At 39.4% G+C, this 17500-nt stretch overlaps 2 protein-coding genes across 2 annotated transcripts in view; one reads left to right on the top strand and one right to left on the bottom strand.

The window, feature by feature from the left end:
* Positions 1–13873, bottom strand: part of LOC137989465 (dorsal-ventral patterning tolloid-like protein 1) — a 14978-nt gene extending 1105 nt beyond the window's left edge. The window contains exons 1-4 of the mRNA XM_068835281.1: positions 13765–13873; positions 13085–13279; positions 6409–6801; positions 2911–3303 (exon numbers count right to left, since the gene is read on the bottom strand). Coding sequence (XP_068691382.1) covers positions 2911–3303; positions 6409–6801; positions 13085–13279; positions 13765–13873 — 1090 coding nt within the window. The remainder of the gene's footprint in view (positions 1–2910; positions 3304–6408; positions 6802–13084; positions 13280–13764) is intronic.
* The window catches only part of LOC137989442 (lactadherin-like), a 433868-nt gene that overhangs the window by 200219 nt on the left and 216149 nt on the right, over positions 1–17500 (top strand). The gene's annotated exons all lie outside the window — the stretch shown is intronic.

The raw sequence follows: 17500 nt of genomic DNA on the forward strand, positions 1-17500 counted from the left end.
AGTTGCAAGAAAAATTGCCTCGTGTAACGTGGCCTTAACTAACTTAGTCTGAGTTTAGGATGTATAGACCTTATTCCAAAATGGCCCTCATTTAAATATTCTTTTGTTTTTATTCAAATTAGCCCTTGACGCCTCGTTCTTGAGCTGAAAATTCAAAAGAATATTTTGCCTTGAACGAGGCATCAAGGTCTAATTTGAATAAAAACAAAAGAATATCTAAATGGCGGCCATTTTGGAATAAGGTGTTGTATAAACTATCACTTAATGTGCATCATCCAAGATTTCCAATTAGATCATCAGCGACAACATGCGTAAATTCCGATGTCCATAACAAAGATACAATTGATATAAAACTATAGAAATGCATTTTGGTAGTTGTGGTTAAAACAAAAAGCCGAGAGAAAGAAACATGAAATACAATGGTCGTATACAGCTTTTCCGCGTCAGTCCAGAAACAATCTTGCTGTAAATCCAGTATGATCATGTTTAAAAAAAAAACAGCGTAAATGAGTGTCAAGGTACGCTGAAAAGCCGATAGTAGTATTTCCGAGAATGATTTTTTCATAATTTTCGGGGAAGGAAGATGGGTAAAAAGGTATAAACTATTTCAATTATCATTGACCAAAAAAGGTCTTGAAGAATGATTGTAATATTTTTGATTGAATTTTTCCTCAGGATTGCACCTAACCTAACATGCACGCAGATATTGATGAGTCATGCAGTAAGAGTCCCGTTAAACCTAAGAGTCAACTATGTACCTACAACAATCCAGTGAACAATAGCTTTCATATTATTTCAAAGTTAGGGTAATCGCAACCGTTTTATTTTTACTACGACAGTAGAAACGTTGTGATTGTTATTGCGTTTATTCGCTTCAAGCAAAGCGAGACGCTTACTGATCCTGTCTATTTGAGACTTTTCGTGTGACTGACTACTCGCCTCGATTTGATGCGGGACACCTCGTGCCCATGTGGCGCGACGTAATAAACAAAATATTGCAGGCTCAGAACATGTGATCGATTTGCTCCCGTTAACCTGCGCTGCCTCCGACTTAGCTTAAAGCGTTTGTTTTTGAGTTTTTCTCCCTAAGTGAAATTGTGTTTATTTATTTGATATTTAGCAACAAGTTAGTTTCTTTCGCAGGCGTTTCTTGCGATGTCACGCAATGCTCCCCCCAAAGAAACGGCTGCTCACATTTGAGCCACATTCCTTTTCCATTGTTTTTACGGTCGATTAAAACGACAAAAAAGGTAAGTCAATTGAGTGTGGCAAAAAGCATTTTTTTTCGGTTTCTGACCGAAAAAGTCTCGACCGCCGAGGAAAGTGTACATATTTTCGACGGCAATAGTACCCATATATTTGCAACAGTATATGGTACTGGAAACTATTTGTGCATTTGCCGGGTTATTGGCCGCAGATCGAATCTGTTTTTTTAGACGTAGGCAAGACCTAATATACCGTAATAGAAAGCCTTGCTACTTACTAGTAGGTTTTTTACAAACGCGGTTAGATTTTGACTACACTTTTGTTTGGCTTGATTTCAGCTCTGTTCACATACATGGTGGAAGTTGAGACTACGTTAAATATTCTTTTGTTTTTATTCAAATTAGCCCTGGATGCCTCGTTCTTGAGCTGAAAATTCAAAAGAATATTTTGCCTTGAACGAGGAATCAAGGTCTAATTTGAATAAAAACAAAAGAATATCTAAATGGCGGTTTCTGACCGACAAAGTCTCGACCGCCGAGGAAAGTGTACTTATTTTCGACGGCAATGGTACCCATATATTTGCAACAGTATATGGTACTGGAAACTATTTGTGCATTTGCCGGGTTATTGGCCGCAGATCGAATCTGTTTTTTTAGACGTAGGCAAGACCTAATATACCGTAATAGAAAGCCTTGCTACTTACTAGTAGGTTTTTTACAAACGCGGTTAGATGTTGACTACACTTTTGTTTGCTTTGATTTCAGCTCTGTTCACATACATGGTGGAAGTTGAGACTACGTTGTGCGTACAGGAAAATTTCATTTTGAAGATAATAAAAATATTGAATAATGTTATTATATTTACATCCTTTCATTCTTTCGGTTAACGCGGTCGCTTTGAAAATACAAACAACAGACCTGCATATTTGTGGTGATCGCGCGCATTCCTGAAACGAGAGGTATTATTGGTCGAGTCGCATGATACAGTTCCAGAAAATGGAACTGTAGCTGTGATTGGCTCAATCCGAGAGAGGAATGTGGTTTCCAATGTGAGCACCCGTTTCTTTCGTGGGAGCGTTGCGTGACATTGCCAAAAACGGTTAAGAAGGAGACTAGCAACAAGTATGATTGATGTTATTTATCAAAACTTCGGAAAGCTCTGTAATGCTGGTTTTGTTGTAGTTATTGTTGCTGTTTTGTTTTTAGGAAACAGACGTTGCAATTCGTCCTTGGTTCATACGCAATTGCTAATCGATACAACAATTTTTTTGTCTTGCGCCATTTTAGTCCGGTATACAAAAGCCAGCCCTCGTCAATAGTATCGATTCTCAAACCTCTGCTAGCAGATAATATTTGGATCAATAGAACATGTAAATGTGACGATAAACTTAAAAAGCAACTCAACCTCCACACAACAAACAAACAAACATGAAATTGTCTCTGTGATGCATCTAGATTAAATTGGCAATGAATGCAAGACTACTATCCTCAGCAAAAATATAAAATATTTTAATGGGTGTGAATATCTCAACGAAAGAAAGGCTGCTCAAACACACTCCCTAATCTCTCGTTACTGCTAGTTTCTAGATATAAGAATATGTCAAATTTGAGGAGAAGGGTAAAATGACACGTCGTAACCCTTATCAAAATCTGTTAACATCTAGTTAGGGTCATTCCTGGACATGCTCAATGAATATTTCCTTACATTGTGTTGCATTAAGAGACAGGCAGTTTCCGCTGCCAGGATTCCTGTAAGTTGTATAATGTGCCATGAAGCCTGAAGCTGAGGCAGACAAATCAGTAACGAATCGAACTTGCAGGACATTGGTCGTGCTCCAAACACACCAAGGAGTTTGATAACCACAGCGTTTTATTTGTATGGAACTCGATGGATAGTTTGCGTCCGATACTTCCACGTAGTCATACCGACAGTGTTTTCCACCATATTCCACATAAAACTTGAAAAACTGCAAGTAAATGTAGCTGCCTGGTGTTACAGTAATATACCAGGTGCAGTTCAGGTGATGTGGATATCTGGATGGGTAATTCGGACTCGAGAAGTTTCCTTGAAGATCAGTCAAGTTATGTGCACACGACCCTAGGAAAAAAAAGAGCACTTTGTTAGTCTTTAATATAATTTTATGGAGAAAGACTAGCTAAAGCGTATTTGTTCCCTACCCATAATTTCGTTCTTCTAAATTGCCAGGGAATATTCAAGCAATTACCAAAAAATTCTATTTAGCATACAGAAGTTTGAAAATGGGAAACTTTTACAACATGATACATTGAAAACTTCAGTATTGGTTTTATAGAACATGCTACGACAGATTTTGACAGGACTAAAGGCTATGTTACACGAGACAATTTTTCTTGCAACTCGTAACGCAACGCATACGAATAAAAAACCTTTCAAGTTGCAGAGGAGGTGTCACACGTTTGCAACTCTTTTCGCAACTTGCAACGCATACAATAACAAACAAGATGGCGGACGCCATCTTGAAATCTCCCGCGAGCGAAAGATGAGCTCTAATTGGCCCATTCTGACAAAATTGCGTTGCGAGTTGCAGAGGGGGTGTCACACGCAAGCAACTTGTCTCGCAACGTTGCGAAAAGTAGAGGGTCGTTCTACTTTTCTCGCAACTCGCAAAGCAACAATTGCAGTTGCAAAATGGGTAACAAGTGAATTTTTTCCTCGCAACTTGCAACGCAACGTTTGTTGCGATGAGAGTTGCAAGAAAAATTGCCTCGTGTAACGTGGCCTTAACTAATTCAGTCTGAGTTTAGGATGTATAGACCTTATTCCAAAATGGCCCTCATTTAAATATTCTTTTGTTTTTATTCAAATTAGCCCTTGATGCCTCGTTCTTGAGCTGAAAATTCAAAAGAATATTTTGCCTTGAACGAGGCATCAAGGTCCAATTTGAATAAAAACAAAAGAATATCTAAATGGCGGCCATTTTGGAATAAGGTGTTGTATAAACTATCACTTAATGTGCATCATCCAAGATTTCCAATTAGATCATCAGCGACAACATGCGTAAATTCCGATGTCCATAACAAAGAAACAATTGATATAAAACTATAGAAATGCATTTTGGTAGTTGTGGTTAAAACAAAAAGCCGAGAGAAAGAAACTTGAAATACAATGGTCGTAGACAGCTTTTCCGCGTCAGTCCAGAAACAATCTTGCTGTAAATCCAGGATGATTACGTGAAAAAAACAAAAAAAAAAACAGCGTAAATGAGTGTCAAGGTACGCTGAAAAGCCGATAATAGTATTTCCGAGAATGATTTTTTAGTAATTTTCGGGGAAGAAAGATGTGTAAAAAGGTATAAACTATTTCAATTATCATTGACCAAAAAAGGTCTTGAAGAATGATTTTAATATTTTTGATTGAATTTTTCCTCAGGATTGCACCTAATCTAACATGCACGCAGATATTGATATGAGTCATGCAGTAAGAGTCCCGTTAAACCTAAGAGTCAAGTATGTACCTACAACAATCCAGTGAACAATAGCTTTCATATCATTTCAAAGTTAGGGTAATCGCAACCGTTTTATGTTTACTACGACAGTAGAAACTTTGTGATTGTTATCGCGTTTATTCCCTTCAAGCAAAGTGAGACGCTTACTGATCCTGTCTATTTGAGACTTTTCGTTTGACTGACTACTCGCCTCGATTTGATGCGGGACACCTCGTGCCCACGTAGCGTGACGTAATGAACAAAATATTGCAGGCTCAGAACATGTGATCGATTTGCTCCCGTTAACCTGCGCTGCCTGCGACTTAGCTTGAAGCGTTTGTTTTTGAGTTTTTCTCCCTAAGTGAAATTGTTTATTTATTTGATATTTAGCAACAAGTTAGTTTCTTTCGCAGGCGTTTCTTGCGATGTCACGAAATGCTCCCCCCAAAGAAACGGCTGCTCACATTTGAGCCACATTCCTTTTCCATTGTTTTTACGGTCGATTAAAACGACAAAAAAGGTAAGTCAATTGAGTGTGGCAAAAAGCATTCTTTGCGGTTTCTGACCGAAAAAGTCTTGAACGCCGAGGAAAGTGTACTTATTTTCGACGGCAATAGTACCCATATATTTGCAACAGTATATAGTACTGGAAACTATTTGTACATTTGCCGGGTTATTGGCCGCAGATCGAATCTGTTTTTTTAGACGTAGGCAAGACCTTATAGACCGTAATAGAAAGCCTTGCTACCTAGGTTTTTTACAAACGCGGTTAGATTTTGACTACACTTTTGTTTGGCTTGATTTCAGCTCTGTTCACATACATGGTGGAAGGTGAGACTACGTTGTGCGTACAGGAAAATTTGAAGGTAATAAAAATATTGAATAATGTTATTATATTTACATCCTTTCATTCTTTCGGTTAACGCGGTCGCTTTCAAAATACAAACAACAGACCTGCATATTTGTGGTGATCGAGCGCATTCCTGAAATGAGAGGTACTATTGGTCGAGTCGCATGATACAGTTCCAGAAAATGGAACTGTAGCTGTGATTGGCTCCATCCGAGAAAGAAATGTGGTTCCAATGTGAGCACCCGTTTCTTTCGTGGGAGCGTTGCGTGACATTGCCAAAAACGGTTGCGATGGAGACTAGCAACAAGTATGATTGATGTTATTTATCAAAACTTCGGAAAGCTGTGTAGTGCTGGTTTCTTGTAGTTATTGTTGTTGTTTTGTTTTTAGGAAACAGACGTTGCAATTCGTCCTTGGTTCATACGCAATTGCTAATCGATACAACAATTCTTTTGTCTTGCGCCATATTAGTCCGGTATACAAAAGCCAGCCCTCGTTAATAGTATCGATTCTCAAACCTCTGCTAGCAGATAATATTTGGATCAATAGAACATGTAAATGTGACGATAAACTTAAAAAGCAACTCAACCTCCACACAACAAACAAACAAACATGAAATTGTCTCTGTGATGCATCTAGATTAAATTCGCAATTAATGCAAGACTACTATCTTCAGTAAAAATGTAAAATAATTTAATGGATGTGAATATCTCAACGAAAGGAAGGCTACTCAAACACTCTCCCTAATCTCTCATTACTGCTAGTTTCCAGATGTAAGAATATGTCAAATTTGAGGAGAAGGGTAAAAGGACACTTCGTAACCCTTATCAAAATCTGTTTACATCTAATTAGGGTCATTCCTGGACATGCTCAATGTGTATTTCCTTACATTGTGTTGCATTAAGAGACAGGCAGTTTCCGCTGCCAGGATTCCTGTAAGATGTATATTGTGCCATGAAGCCTGAAGCTGAAACAGACAAATCAGTAACGAATCGAACTTGCAGGACATTGGTCGTGCTCCAAACACACCAAGGATTTTGATAGCCACAGCGTTTTATTTGTATGGAACTCGATGGATAGTTTGCGTCCGATACTTCCACGTAGTCATACCGACAGTGTTTTCCACCATATTCCAGATAAAACTTGAAAAACTGCAAGTAAATGTAGCTGCCTGGTGTTACAGTAATATACCAGGTGCAGTTCAGGTGATGTGGATATCTGGATGGGTAATTCGGACTCCAGAATTTTCCTTTAAGATCAGTCAAGTTATGTGTACACGACCCTAGGAAAGAAAAAAAGAAAAAGAGCACTTTGTTAGGTTGCATATATGGAGAAATGCTAGCTAAAGCATAATTTCATCCTTCTAAATTGCCAGAGAATAATCAAGCAACTACCAAAAACAAGAAAATTCAATTAAGGATACTTAAGTTTTAGGTGGGAACTGCTGTAACATTATGCATCAACGACTTAGTATTGAAAGATATATATGAAATACATCATATATTATTGCACTGCGGGTATGAAATCAAATGAAACCATGTTGCCTCGCAGTTACGGGCGCAAATTTCAATTGCGTCGAGAAGCCTGAAAAATTGCTTCTCCACGCAATTAAAATTTGCGCTCATAACTGCGAGGCAACATTGTTTCATTTGATTTCATACCCACAGTGCAATAATATATGATGTATTTCATATATATCTTTCACTCATCATTACTTATCACGGGAAGTTGTGAACCCAGAAGTGACCAGCTCCCAACGAGAAAGGTGCAGATATTGTCATTAGAAGATAGAACTCATCTATAGCTATCATCTATTTTAGAGTTATTTAAAAAGACTGAGGGCATGTCTCTAAAGTCTAGAAATCTATAGCTAAAAGGTTCATGCTGTGCTAGAACGGAAGAGGGGTTCTAAAATCTCTAAAAGTTCTAAAGTTCTAGAATATCTATGGTCCATGTTGTAAGTCTAAAATTTCTAAAGCTCTAGAATATGTAAGGTATTTTGGGGGTTCTAAAATCTCTAAAATCTCTAAAGTTCTAGAATATCAAACGATCCCTTTGGGGCTTTTAAAATCTCTAAACGTTCTACAGTTCTAGAATATCCATGGCCCATGTTGTGAAAGCTACATAGCCCCAAAGCTAAAATTTTAAAAGAGTGCTTGAGCCTGATCACTGACGCGGGCGCTTGGGCTTCATCAGTAAACGAGTGCTATATTCCTCACACGATCTCGGTAAAAAGTGTAGTTAACCCAACCGTAAAATGAAAGCTAAAATCTTTATCACTGAAACGAGTGCTATATTCTTCACACGATCTCGGTAAAAAGTGTAGATAACCAAACCGTAAAATAAAAGCTAAGATTTTAAAAGAGTGCTTAGGCCTAATCACTGAAACGAGCACTTAGGCTTAATCAGTAAACGAGCCTCGGCGTCATATGTGGGTTGAGTTTGTTGGTTCTCTACTCTGCACCGAGAGGTTTTCTCCGAGTACTCCGGTTTCCCCTCCCCTCAAAAACCAACATTTGACTTGATTTGCTTTAACTTGTTAATTTCAATTTACAGTGTCCCCGATTAGTGCTCTACGGCGCTAGAAGATTAGACACTTAAATAAAGTTCCTTTCCTTTCCTTTCCTTTTACACGATCTCGGTAAAAAGTGTAGATAACCGAACCGTAAAACGAAAGCTAAAATTTTAAAAGAGTGCTTTGGCCTAATCACTGAAACAAGCACTTGGGCTTAATAAGGTAAACGAGTGCTATATTCATCACACTATCTCGTAAAGAATGTGATTAAGCGAACTGTAACATGAAAGCTAAAATTTGAATGAAAGAACGAGACTAGTTAGAAGCCCCAAAGGGATCGTTTGATATTCTAGAACTTTAGAGATTTTAGAGATTTTAGAACCCCCAAAATACCTTACATATTCTAGAGCTTTAGAAATCTTAGACTCACAACATGGACCATGGATATTCTAGAACTGTAGAACGTTTGGAGATTTTAGAAGCCCCAAAGGGATCGTTTGATATTGTCACATCATCTATAGATATCTTTTATTTTAGAGTTATTTTAAAAAAGACTGAGGGCCTTTGGGGCTTCTAAAATCTCTAAACGTTCTACAGTTCTAGAATATCTATGGTCCATGCTGTGAGTCTACGATTTCTAAAGATCTAGAATATATAAGATATTTTGGGGGTTCTAAAGTTCTAGAATATCAAACGATCCCTAGCTCCTCTAACTAGAACAGTTCTAGAATGCTATAGAAGCTGCACCTTTATGATCCCAACGTCAGTGGCTTCATATCTCAGTTGGTAAGAGCATCGCACCGGTATCGCGAGGTAGCGGGTTCAAACCCCGTTGAAGTCCTGAAAATTTTCAGGCTTCTCGACGCAATTGAAATTTGCGCTCATAACTGCGAGGCAACATGATTTCATTTGACTTCAGTATTGGTTTTATCAAAGAGGCGAAGGATGATTTTTAGTGACAGGACTAATTCAGTCTGAGTTTAGGATGCATAAATTGGTTGTGCAGCAAAAAGGTGAAAAAATATAATCACGATAGAGAAGACCTTACTAGAGTCCTGCCTCGAATCTGGGCATTGACATTAGTTTATCGCATTAAAATCCAGTATAAAGAAATAACTGTGGAGCTCCGCTCATAAGCCTGGCTAAATATATATATATATATATTATGTTTAGAATGATCTCATTGGTAAAATTGTACTATGTTTAGAATGATCCCGGGCGTATAGGCCTATAAAGGCTTATACGGGGAAGCTCCGTCCGAAAGGGTACCTTTTTTAGGCTAAAGGTATATGAAAGGGTGGGGAAATCTTTTATTTAGGTATTTAAAAGGGCCTCTTATTATTTTCCAATGGAAGGTATACGAAATGGGTATCTTGTCTGCCAAAAGGGGAAAGGGTCGGACCTCGGGGCGGAGCCTCCCAGTATTTTTTTTTTTAGTACCCTCCCCCCCCCCCCCCTTTCCCCGGGGTAATGATCTCATTGCTAAGGGCGCCAGAGACCAATAAAAAGGTTTGAGTTGTAATCCGTGAATCTTAAAGAATTTAAATGAAAGGTTTTCAATACATACGTGGCGTAGAGGGCATTTGAGTTGCACTTGTCGTCATCGAATAGTTTCCTGCCAGAAAAAAAGTACAAATATTAGTATTAGTATTGAAAATTGTGGAAAGTCAAACACTTTGCCTTAGCATCTTTTCAATTTGTTTCTTAAGATTTCACAGTGAATCAATTCACTTTTCTTCTTGCGTAGTGTGTTGTTTATGTCTGTGATTGCTGATGTAATTTGAGTCAAAGACCGAATGTGGTCCTAACAGTTGTCTTTGCAGTCGGAGAAAGTGCTTTGGAACAGAAAACAGGAAAACAAGTTGGCCACAGTTATACATGATTGTCTAAGAGCTAGTACCAGAGAAATTAAAACTAACTGAAGTAACTCACATTGAACCTGAAAAGACAGCTGTAAAGAGAAAACGTTTAATAGAACTCACCAACTACATGAACACTTCTGCGAGTTTTCTGCGTGCAGAATAATAGTTTTCAGTATAGCCTACGCAGCAGCCGTTCCTGTTCGAAAGAAGAGCTCCCAAACGATTTTCCACAAACTGGCCGCGCCGAAGTTGGGGCAAGAGACTGAGGGAACGCTTACAAGAAGACCCCCCTTTTTTTTTTCAAAAACGTTCCCCGTTTTTAATGGTTGACTTGAAATGCGCTGATTGACGTCTTATTAACAAATTAGCCAATAACAGATAACCTTGACCATGAATTGTATCAGTCATCAGTTGAGAGTATGATAAAACGAAAATAATTCACTTACTGGAAAATTATAGACGAATGATCGACGTTTCGGCCATATCACACGGCCTTCATCAGGAATCTGCCGACTCGGTAAAATACGAAATTAAGGAACATAACTCATACAGAGTTCGATGGGAGATGGGTAGTAAGGCCGCTAAATGCAAAACTCCACCAAAGCAGACCATGAAACCATTCAAGAGGTTTTAGTTCCGATTTTTAATCTACCTTCGATTTCAGTGCGACTTGTTGGCTATTTCTTAGTGCAAAGTGGTTTACGAATTGAATCGTACTAAATCTCCTGGAAATTACAGAAAAACCTCCTTGCTATTTTTATAATCCACAGTACGTTTTTGGTCAAATGGTCACGAAATCGTAAATAGAGAGTAGAAGTGTTCAAAACAATCGCATGACTGTGCAAAGGAGCCGCTTGCTTCTCACAATATAAGAGAAGATTTAACAGGGGAGCTGCGTAATTGTCTTCATCTTGTCTCGATTCGTTATATAGGACCAAGAGAAAATGAGAGGACAGAGAGGGAGGCTCCCGGTCCAGCCCTTGGGATATGTCATGTCCACGAAAGTTATTTTTAGACGAGCGGAAGTCTTCCGAGACGTCCGCATGCAGGCCAAACTCGGTCCGATGTTTGAAAGAAAATAAATATTCATCAGCCTTCCACGTGCGCCATCATTTTCTCTTTTCACTAAGAACCTGAGAGCGAGGCAAGACTGCATGCGGACGTCTCAGAAGACAGACTTTCGCTAGAACAAAGACTTCTGCTCGTCTAAAAATAACTTTCGTGGACATAACATATCCCGGCCAACGCCCTGAGCCTCCCTCTCTGTCCCCTCATTTTCTCTTGATAGGACTCGAGCTTACATTGGCAAGGTAAGCAGAGAATTTTACGAATACAGTTTATTTCCTTGATCCTGAGAGAGATATGGATTCTGATAGTTCTGATGCATTTTATTAATTCATTCTGCGTAAATATAAAGTATCTTTCACAAGCGAACGAAAAGCTTACTTCAGCCCAGTTGAAACGTTTCGTCTTTTAGCGAATTATGGAAACGCTTATCCATACCGGCTTCAGCTGACGCTTGAATAATGTTGAATTTCCTTGACGGATATCGTCACAGGCTGTCATTCCCATACAATTTATTTTAACCACTTACTTGACCACGTATGATGCTTTGTAATGGAGAAATCACGATGATACTCGAGAAGCCTGTTTTTCGTTTTCTTATTTTTTGGAACTCCGTGCATCATGACAAACATCTGAAAAAATAAGCTTTTTCCGAATCCTGTTGGCAAAACGGCCATTACATCTATACAATAAAGATGGCGCATTGACAGTTCTTGTTCCCTTTCGGTGTAAAACCGAGACCGATTCGCCCTGCTTCAACACGATTCAAAACTTTCCACCTCTTCCGCCATTGTCTTTGTCACGCTAGAACTAACAAGAAATATTTTTCTCGAAAATTTCTCACCTGTCAATCATTGTGACTGTGCCGCACCAATCAGAAGCCCCCGTTAGTTAGCGAACGGGTTTTGGGGGTCTTATGCATTGTATGCGTACAGACAGCTAATTCAGAGGCAGATCTTGATTGTCAGTCAGTTTGTCACTTTGAGGACCACATCACAAGTGACAGATCTCCCAGAGCATAAATAGTCCGGCAAGTAGACTGGGTACTAGTAATTGCGAGTCATTGTTTCCAAGTGTCGGCCATTGCTTCTGAAATCTGCAGCAAATAGACCATTTTACAGTTGTGGCTAAGTTACCAGGCCTAACAATGGAAGCGAGGCTGCCGGTGACCCTGTTTTGATACAAACCTTCATGCTTTTGTAATGTTAATGTGGACTAATTAGCGTTACAACAACACAATTTACATGATAAAAGCAGTGAGGTCTGTATTAATGCAAGGTCACCGGCAGCCTCGCAGCCATTCATAGGCTTGGTCGCTGAGCAAACAACTGTAAAATGGCCTATTCGTTCCCAACCGCAGAAATTAGTTTATTTGTAAATCTGTTCTGCAAAAAGACACGTGTTCCCGTTGTTTTTTATCTTTACACAAGCCAAGTAAACATGACCATGGAAGTTACAGAGCTGCAAAAGTAGACACTTTCTAGAAAGACAAATTAACACACCTGTCAACAAACTGGGATTCCGCACAATCACCGATAGCAGGAAAGCTGAGATTTCGTCATGTGAAAGAAGAATAATCAAGACATCATCGGCCACATTTGTCTTTGGTGGTATTTTAGTTTACGAGGAAATATAACATCAGCTTCGGAAAAGTCGCGGACCAAGGATACCATACTGTATTTCTTAATCTTTCATATTCTTCATGTACTTCACGATTTGCTCGAACATGCTTTTCCAAGAGCGTAGATACCTTGTAATGTTTTTAGAACGACTTATTGCAACATATATTTGACCATAGATAAAGCTTCGCTGTTTGTTAAAATGAAAGCTTATTACTATTCTATCCATTGTCAGTCCTTTTACTTTGTGGACAGTGCAAGCCCATGCTAATGTAATTGCAAACCGTGTTCTTTGTATCTCAGGTAATCATAGCTTATTATGTCTTACTTTTATCTTTACCAAGATGGGTTCAATAGCTACTACTTTGTTTTCTTTAGCATATTGGGTATTGCTATTATTTATCATGTTTTGTCCTGCTTTATCATGATGAAACTTAATGAATATTATTGATGGCCTTTGAGTATTTTGATTGACATATATTTTGACTACTGTGCCAATCTGACCATTGATTGATCTATCTGAGATGTCAGTATTAGCTGTAAGCATCACTCTTGCCGTTTCTTTTAACTGAAGTTCATAATCAAGTCCACCAGTTTCAGATCTTCCTCTTGCCAATACTCTGTCAATATCTTGTTTATTGACATTGTTAGGATATTGATCTGTGGCTTTCAGGGTAAACATAGCTTTAGGAATCACAGCTAGGTAATTTTAATATACCAACTTAATTCATTCAAAACAATGAAAGGGAGAGATACCAGAGGTTATCCCTATACGATGGTATCCGTCCAGATGTTACTGATCTTGATGAGGGAGGAAAACCAGAGAACCCGGAGAAAAACCCTGGCAGTCAGATTGAGATCGACTGAAACTCAGCCCACATATGACCTCGAGGCCAGAGATGAACCTGGGTCGCAAAGGAGGAAGGCACGGTTGATAACCACTAAGCCATCCTGACTCCCCTTTTGGAGGTTAAGCTGATATAAATCACAAAGAGCAATAACATTTATACCAGCAAAAAGCTGTGAGTTGTTAATATCAAATATCCCTTTTAGTCATTGATGAATATGGAGGAGAGTAGTGTCACCAACCATTGAGATCTCATCTTTTATTATTACGTTCAGCTCACACAGTGATAATCTGATTTGTGTTCTTTCCTGGTCAGATATTGCAGGTAGGAAATCACCTGTATTTTTAGGTATTGCTAATGCTGTGTTAACGGTTGTACCATCAATGATTATTGCTGCTACTGCAGTAGATGCTGCTAGTAAGACTTTTGTTTTCTCAGGATTCATTGGAGCATGTCTATAAGTTTTTTAAGAGTCGTAGGTTGCTTTAATCAAATGACTTTCCCCAGCATCACCACCAACAGTTATAAACAAATAAACTGGTTCAACATTTTGTGACTTCAGGCTGTTGAGGTTTTCCATTTCATTTCTAATCCATGAAAGCACCCTATTGTACTGATTGACGTAATTGATCATCAGATATTTCTGTTGGCTGATTATACATTGTTATTGCTGATGGACTGTGATTTTCAGTAGTTTGGGGATTTGCAGCAAGCTCTGAGGGTACTTGTTCATTGAACACCTCATCTACTGATGATTCATCTTGGAATTCTAGTTGTATTTCAGAATTCGCTTAATCATGTATAGGGTCATATGAATGTATGACAGTGCCCTGCTTGTTTCTTAGCCATTCTAGTGCTTCTGTTCCTACTAAATAGCTGATAGAGATGATGTAGTGTGCGGCAAAAGTTGTCTTAACTGTGAAAATGGCAATAAGAGAAAGATTAGCAGCAGTCAAAGCTGTAAAATTCTGAACAGGTCCTGAAATTTGAAGCATACTTAAGGAATCCATTTCAGTGCTGCACTGTTAGGGCAAATTTTCAAACAATCGCGCATGGTAAGAGTGACACCGCAATACCAAATTCTGTAAGGGCCCAACGAGCATAAGAACCCAAGTACGCATTTTGTACCTATTTTTTAAAATTGGGGGGGGGGGGGTCCTCTTGCAAGCGTTCCCTCAGTCTCTTGCTCCAACTTTCGTTCGCGCGGCCAGCTTGCTACAACATGCGTAAAAACCGATACGCGTAACAAAAAAACAATTGATATAAAACTATAGAAATGCATTTTGGTAGTTGTGGTTAAAAAGCCGAGAGGAAGAAACATAAAATACAATGGTCGTATATAGCTTTGCTGTGTCAGTCCAGAAACAATCTTGCTCTAAATCCATACTGATCATGTTTAAAAAAAAAACCGCTTAAATGAATGTCAAGTTACGCTGACAAACCCAAAATAGTATTTCCGAGAAAGTTTTTTTCATAATTTTTGGGGAAGGGGGGAGGGTAAAAAGGTTTAAACTATTGTGAATTTAATTGCAAGTGCATTTCGTCCTAAGCAGCGTATGTATGTGTATGGAGATAATTCAAGTGAGGCCAACGCTACTGTATGCATGCGATGGATGAAGAACCTTCGCTGATCCACAGCATCAGGAACTTCTTGTGCGACACCCGAGGACAGAGAAAAATCTCTGACCGGGTGGGTCAGTACCTGGCTTGGGCCGAGCCGATTTGTCCTCAAACTCCCACGGCTTGCTCCCGTCTGGCCTTGGAGCTCAGTCCAGTAGAGCAACAGTGATCTAATCCGGAGGTCGTGGGTTCGATTCCCACCCGGGTCAGAGATTTTACTCTGTCCTTGGGTGTCGCGTAAGAAGTTCCTGATGCTGTGGATCAGCGAAGGTTCTTTATCCATCACATGCATAAAGTAGCGTTGGCCTCACTTGAATGATCTCCACATTGTAAATCTCTTAAGAACATTATCATTGACCAAAAAATGTCTTAAAGAATGATTTTAATAATTTGATTGAATTTTTCTTCAGGATTGCACCTAATCTAAGATGCACGCAGATTTTGATAAGAGTCATGCAGTAAGTGTCCCTCGCCTAGGTTTGATAGGTTTGGCCAATTGCGCGCGTACCAGCGGTCCCTTTTTTGCCAGCCTAACCCTGAGTACGGACCGCTCCGGTTTTTTGTTTTGTTTTTTGTTTGTTTTACTTCGGCGCTACGAAACGTTGGATTTTACCTCTTAAAATGCAAGTTTTCGCTTACTAACCGTTGCAAAGAGTAGGAAAAACAGTATTCACATGAATTTGCTGACAACACTTTGCTGGTTTGCTGATTTTCGAGTTGTTGGTTTTCTTGATCTGTTGACATGCCGTTGAACGTAAAACAACTTACACTGCAGAGCAGTCGGGGCGCCTGGTGACGAGTATAATCAGTCCCCTTAGAGGGAAGGGAGTACCAGATTGTGAGTTTTACATTTAAGCAATCTGGGACACCCTTCCCTCCACGGGGACTTATTATACTCGTCACCAGGCGCCCCCAGCTGAGTGCCATTTTTTAATTGGACCAGTTGTGATCCTCACGGCTTCAGGCCGCTGCTGGCTTCACGTTGCTAGCTGGTGAGGATTTAGAGAAAGTCATGTTCCACGAGACTGGCTTGTTTATTTAGCGACTGGATTCGATTTTCGTCCAAAAAATCTTGCTGGTTAAGAGTCGATTGGAGCCTCGACGCTGCCGTCAGCCTCCAACCTTGCCACTATACTATGAAGGAAAGGTGAAGGCGACTATTTTTCCCGAAACCTCGTGTACATATTAAGGACAGCAACACCTCGCCACATGATAATTTTCTAGCAAGTTTCCAGACCTAAACTTCTCGTCTTCGCCCCACATGTTCTTTATATTTATTCAGAATATGAAACCCGTAAGTGACAAAAACAGTGAGCCTGGGTCACCTGTGGTCATACGCGCACGATTACCGTCGCCTCTTTGGCGATTTGAAACGACATCCAGAAGAGAAACGACAAATCAAGAACTTGAACACGGATATCTTGAGCTTCAAAAAACAGGACTGAAAAGATGCAAGGAGGAACTTGATACTTAGTAAGACAGATATGCACTCCAACAAGCGTACGTTTTTCCAGCGTAATGAGCGCATCCTCTGACAGTTGATTGTCAGCGACAGGGAGAAGTATATTTCTTATCTACATGGGCGAGAGCTGATGGACCGGATAGCGATCAAAACGGACGCTAAAAATTTCAAGAAAATTTGCCACGAAGTTGTTCCTGGGCCAAATGACGATCTCTAAGAACTATAATTGAAGGTACGTCGTAGATCCACGAGGCGATAGTCGGAAGGATCCGCAGACTACTTTGACAATGTTATTACGAAATTCATTGTCAATAACAGGACAGACGCATGAAAAACTGACATCAACTTGTTTTTTACAATAACAAAAAGGCAGAGGGGTCAAAATTAAGTCAAAACACGAGAAGAAAGAGAGACAAAAAATGCGAGAAACTTCAATTTTATTCAATCTGACGCGACCAAATTCATAGCTTGCTTCGCTCTCTTATTGGCTAATGGAAAAAAGGGAGACTTTCTATTGCTTTTCACGGTTTCTGACGCCATATTGGCTGGAGGGCAAACACGGCTTAAATTACGGTGAACGTATGGGGATTTTACGGAGCCCGTTAAGTGTCATACAAATTTACACTCTTGTTTTCAGTTTTCGCGACTTTTTTCGCGACTTTTTTCGTGATTTTTTTCCCTACTTTTTTCGCGACTTTCTTCGCGACTTTTTTCGCTACTTTTTTTGCGACTTTTGCGGTTTACATCATTGCGGGCTCGTTGATATGGAACCTTTTATAGTTTTGCTCTCACAAGCAGATCTTTTAAGGATTTTTCTTTTTTGTACGAAATGATAGGTGGTTCTTTAAAAATTTGGCGAAGTAGGGGTTGATTTTGAATTAAATGCCATTTTGTGAGTAAAGCTTCTTTTAAGTTTGACACTGATGGCTGGTATTGTGTCACAAAAGGTAAAAGATCTTTTTTGTTTTTTGTTAAAGCACTGAGCCCCTC

The sequence above is a fragment of the Montipora foliosa genome, unplaced genomic scaffold, assembly GCF_036669935.1.
Source record: "Montipora foliosa isolate CH-2021 unplaced genomic scaffold, ASM3666993v2 scaffold_459, whole genome shotgun sequence".
Lineage (NCBI taxonomy): Eukaryota > Metazoa > Cnidaria > Anthozoa > Scleractinia > Acroporidae > Montipora > Montipora foliosa.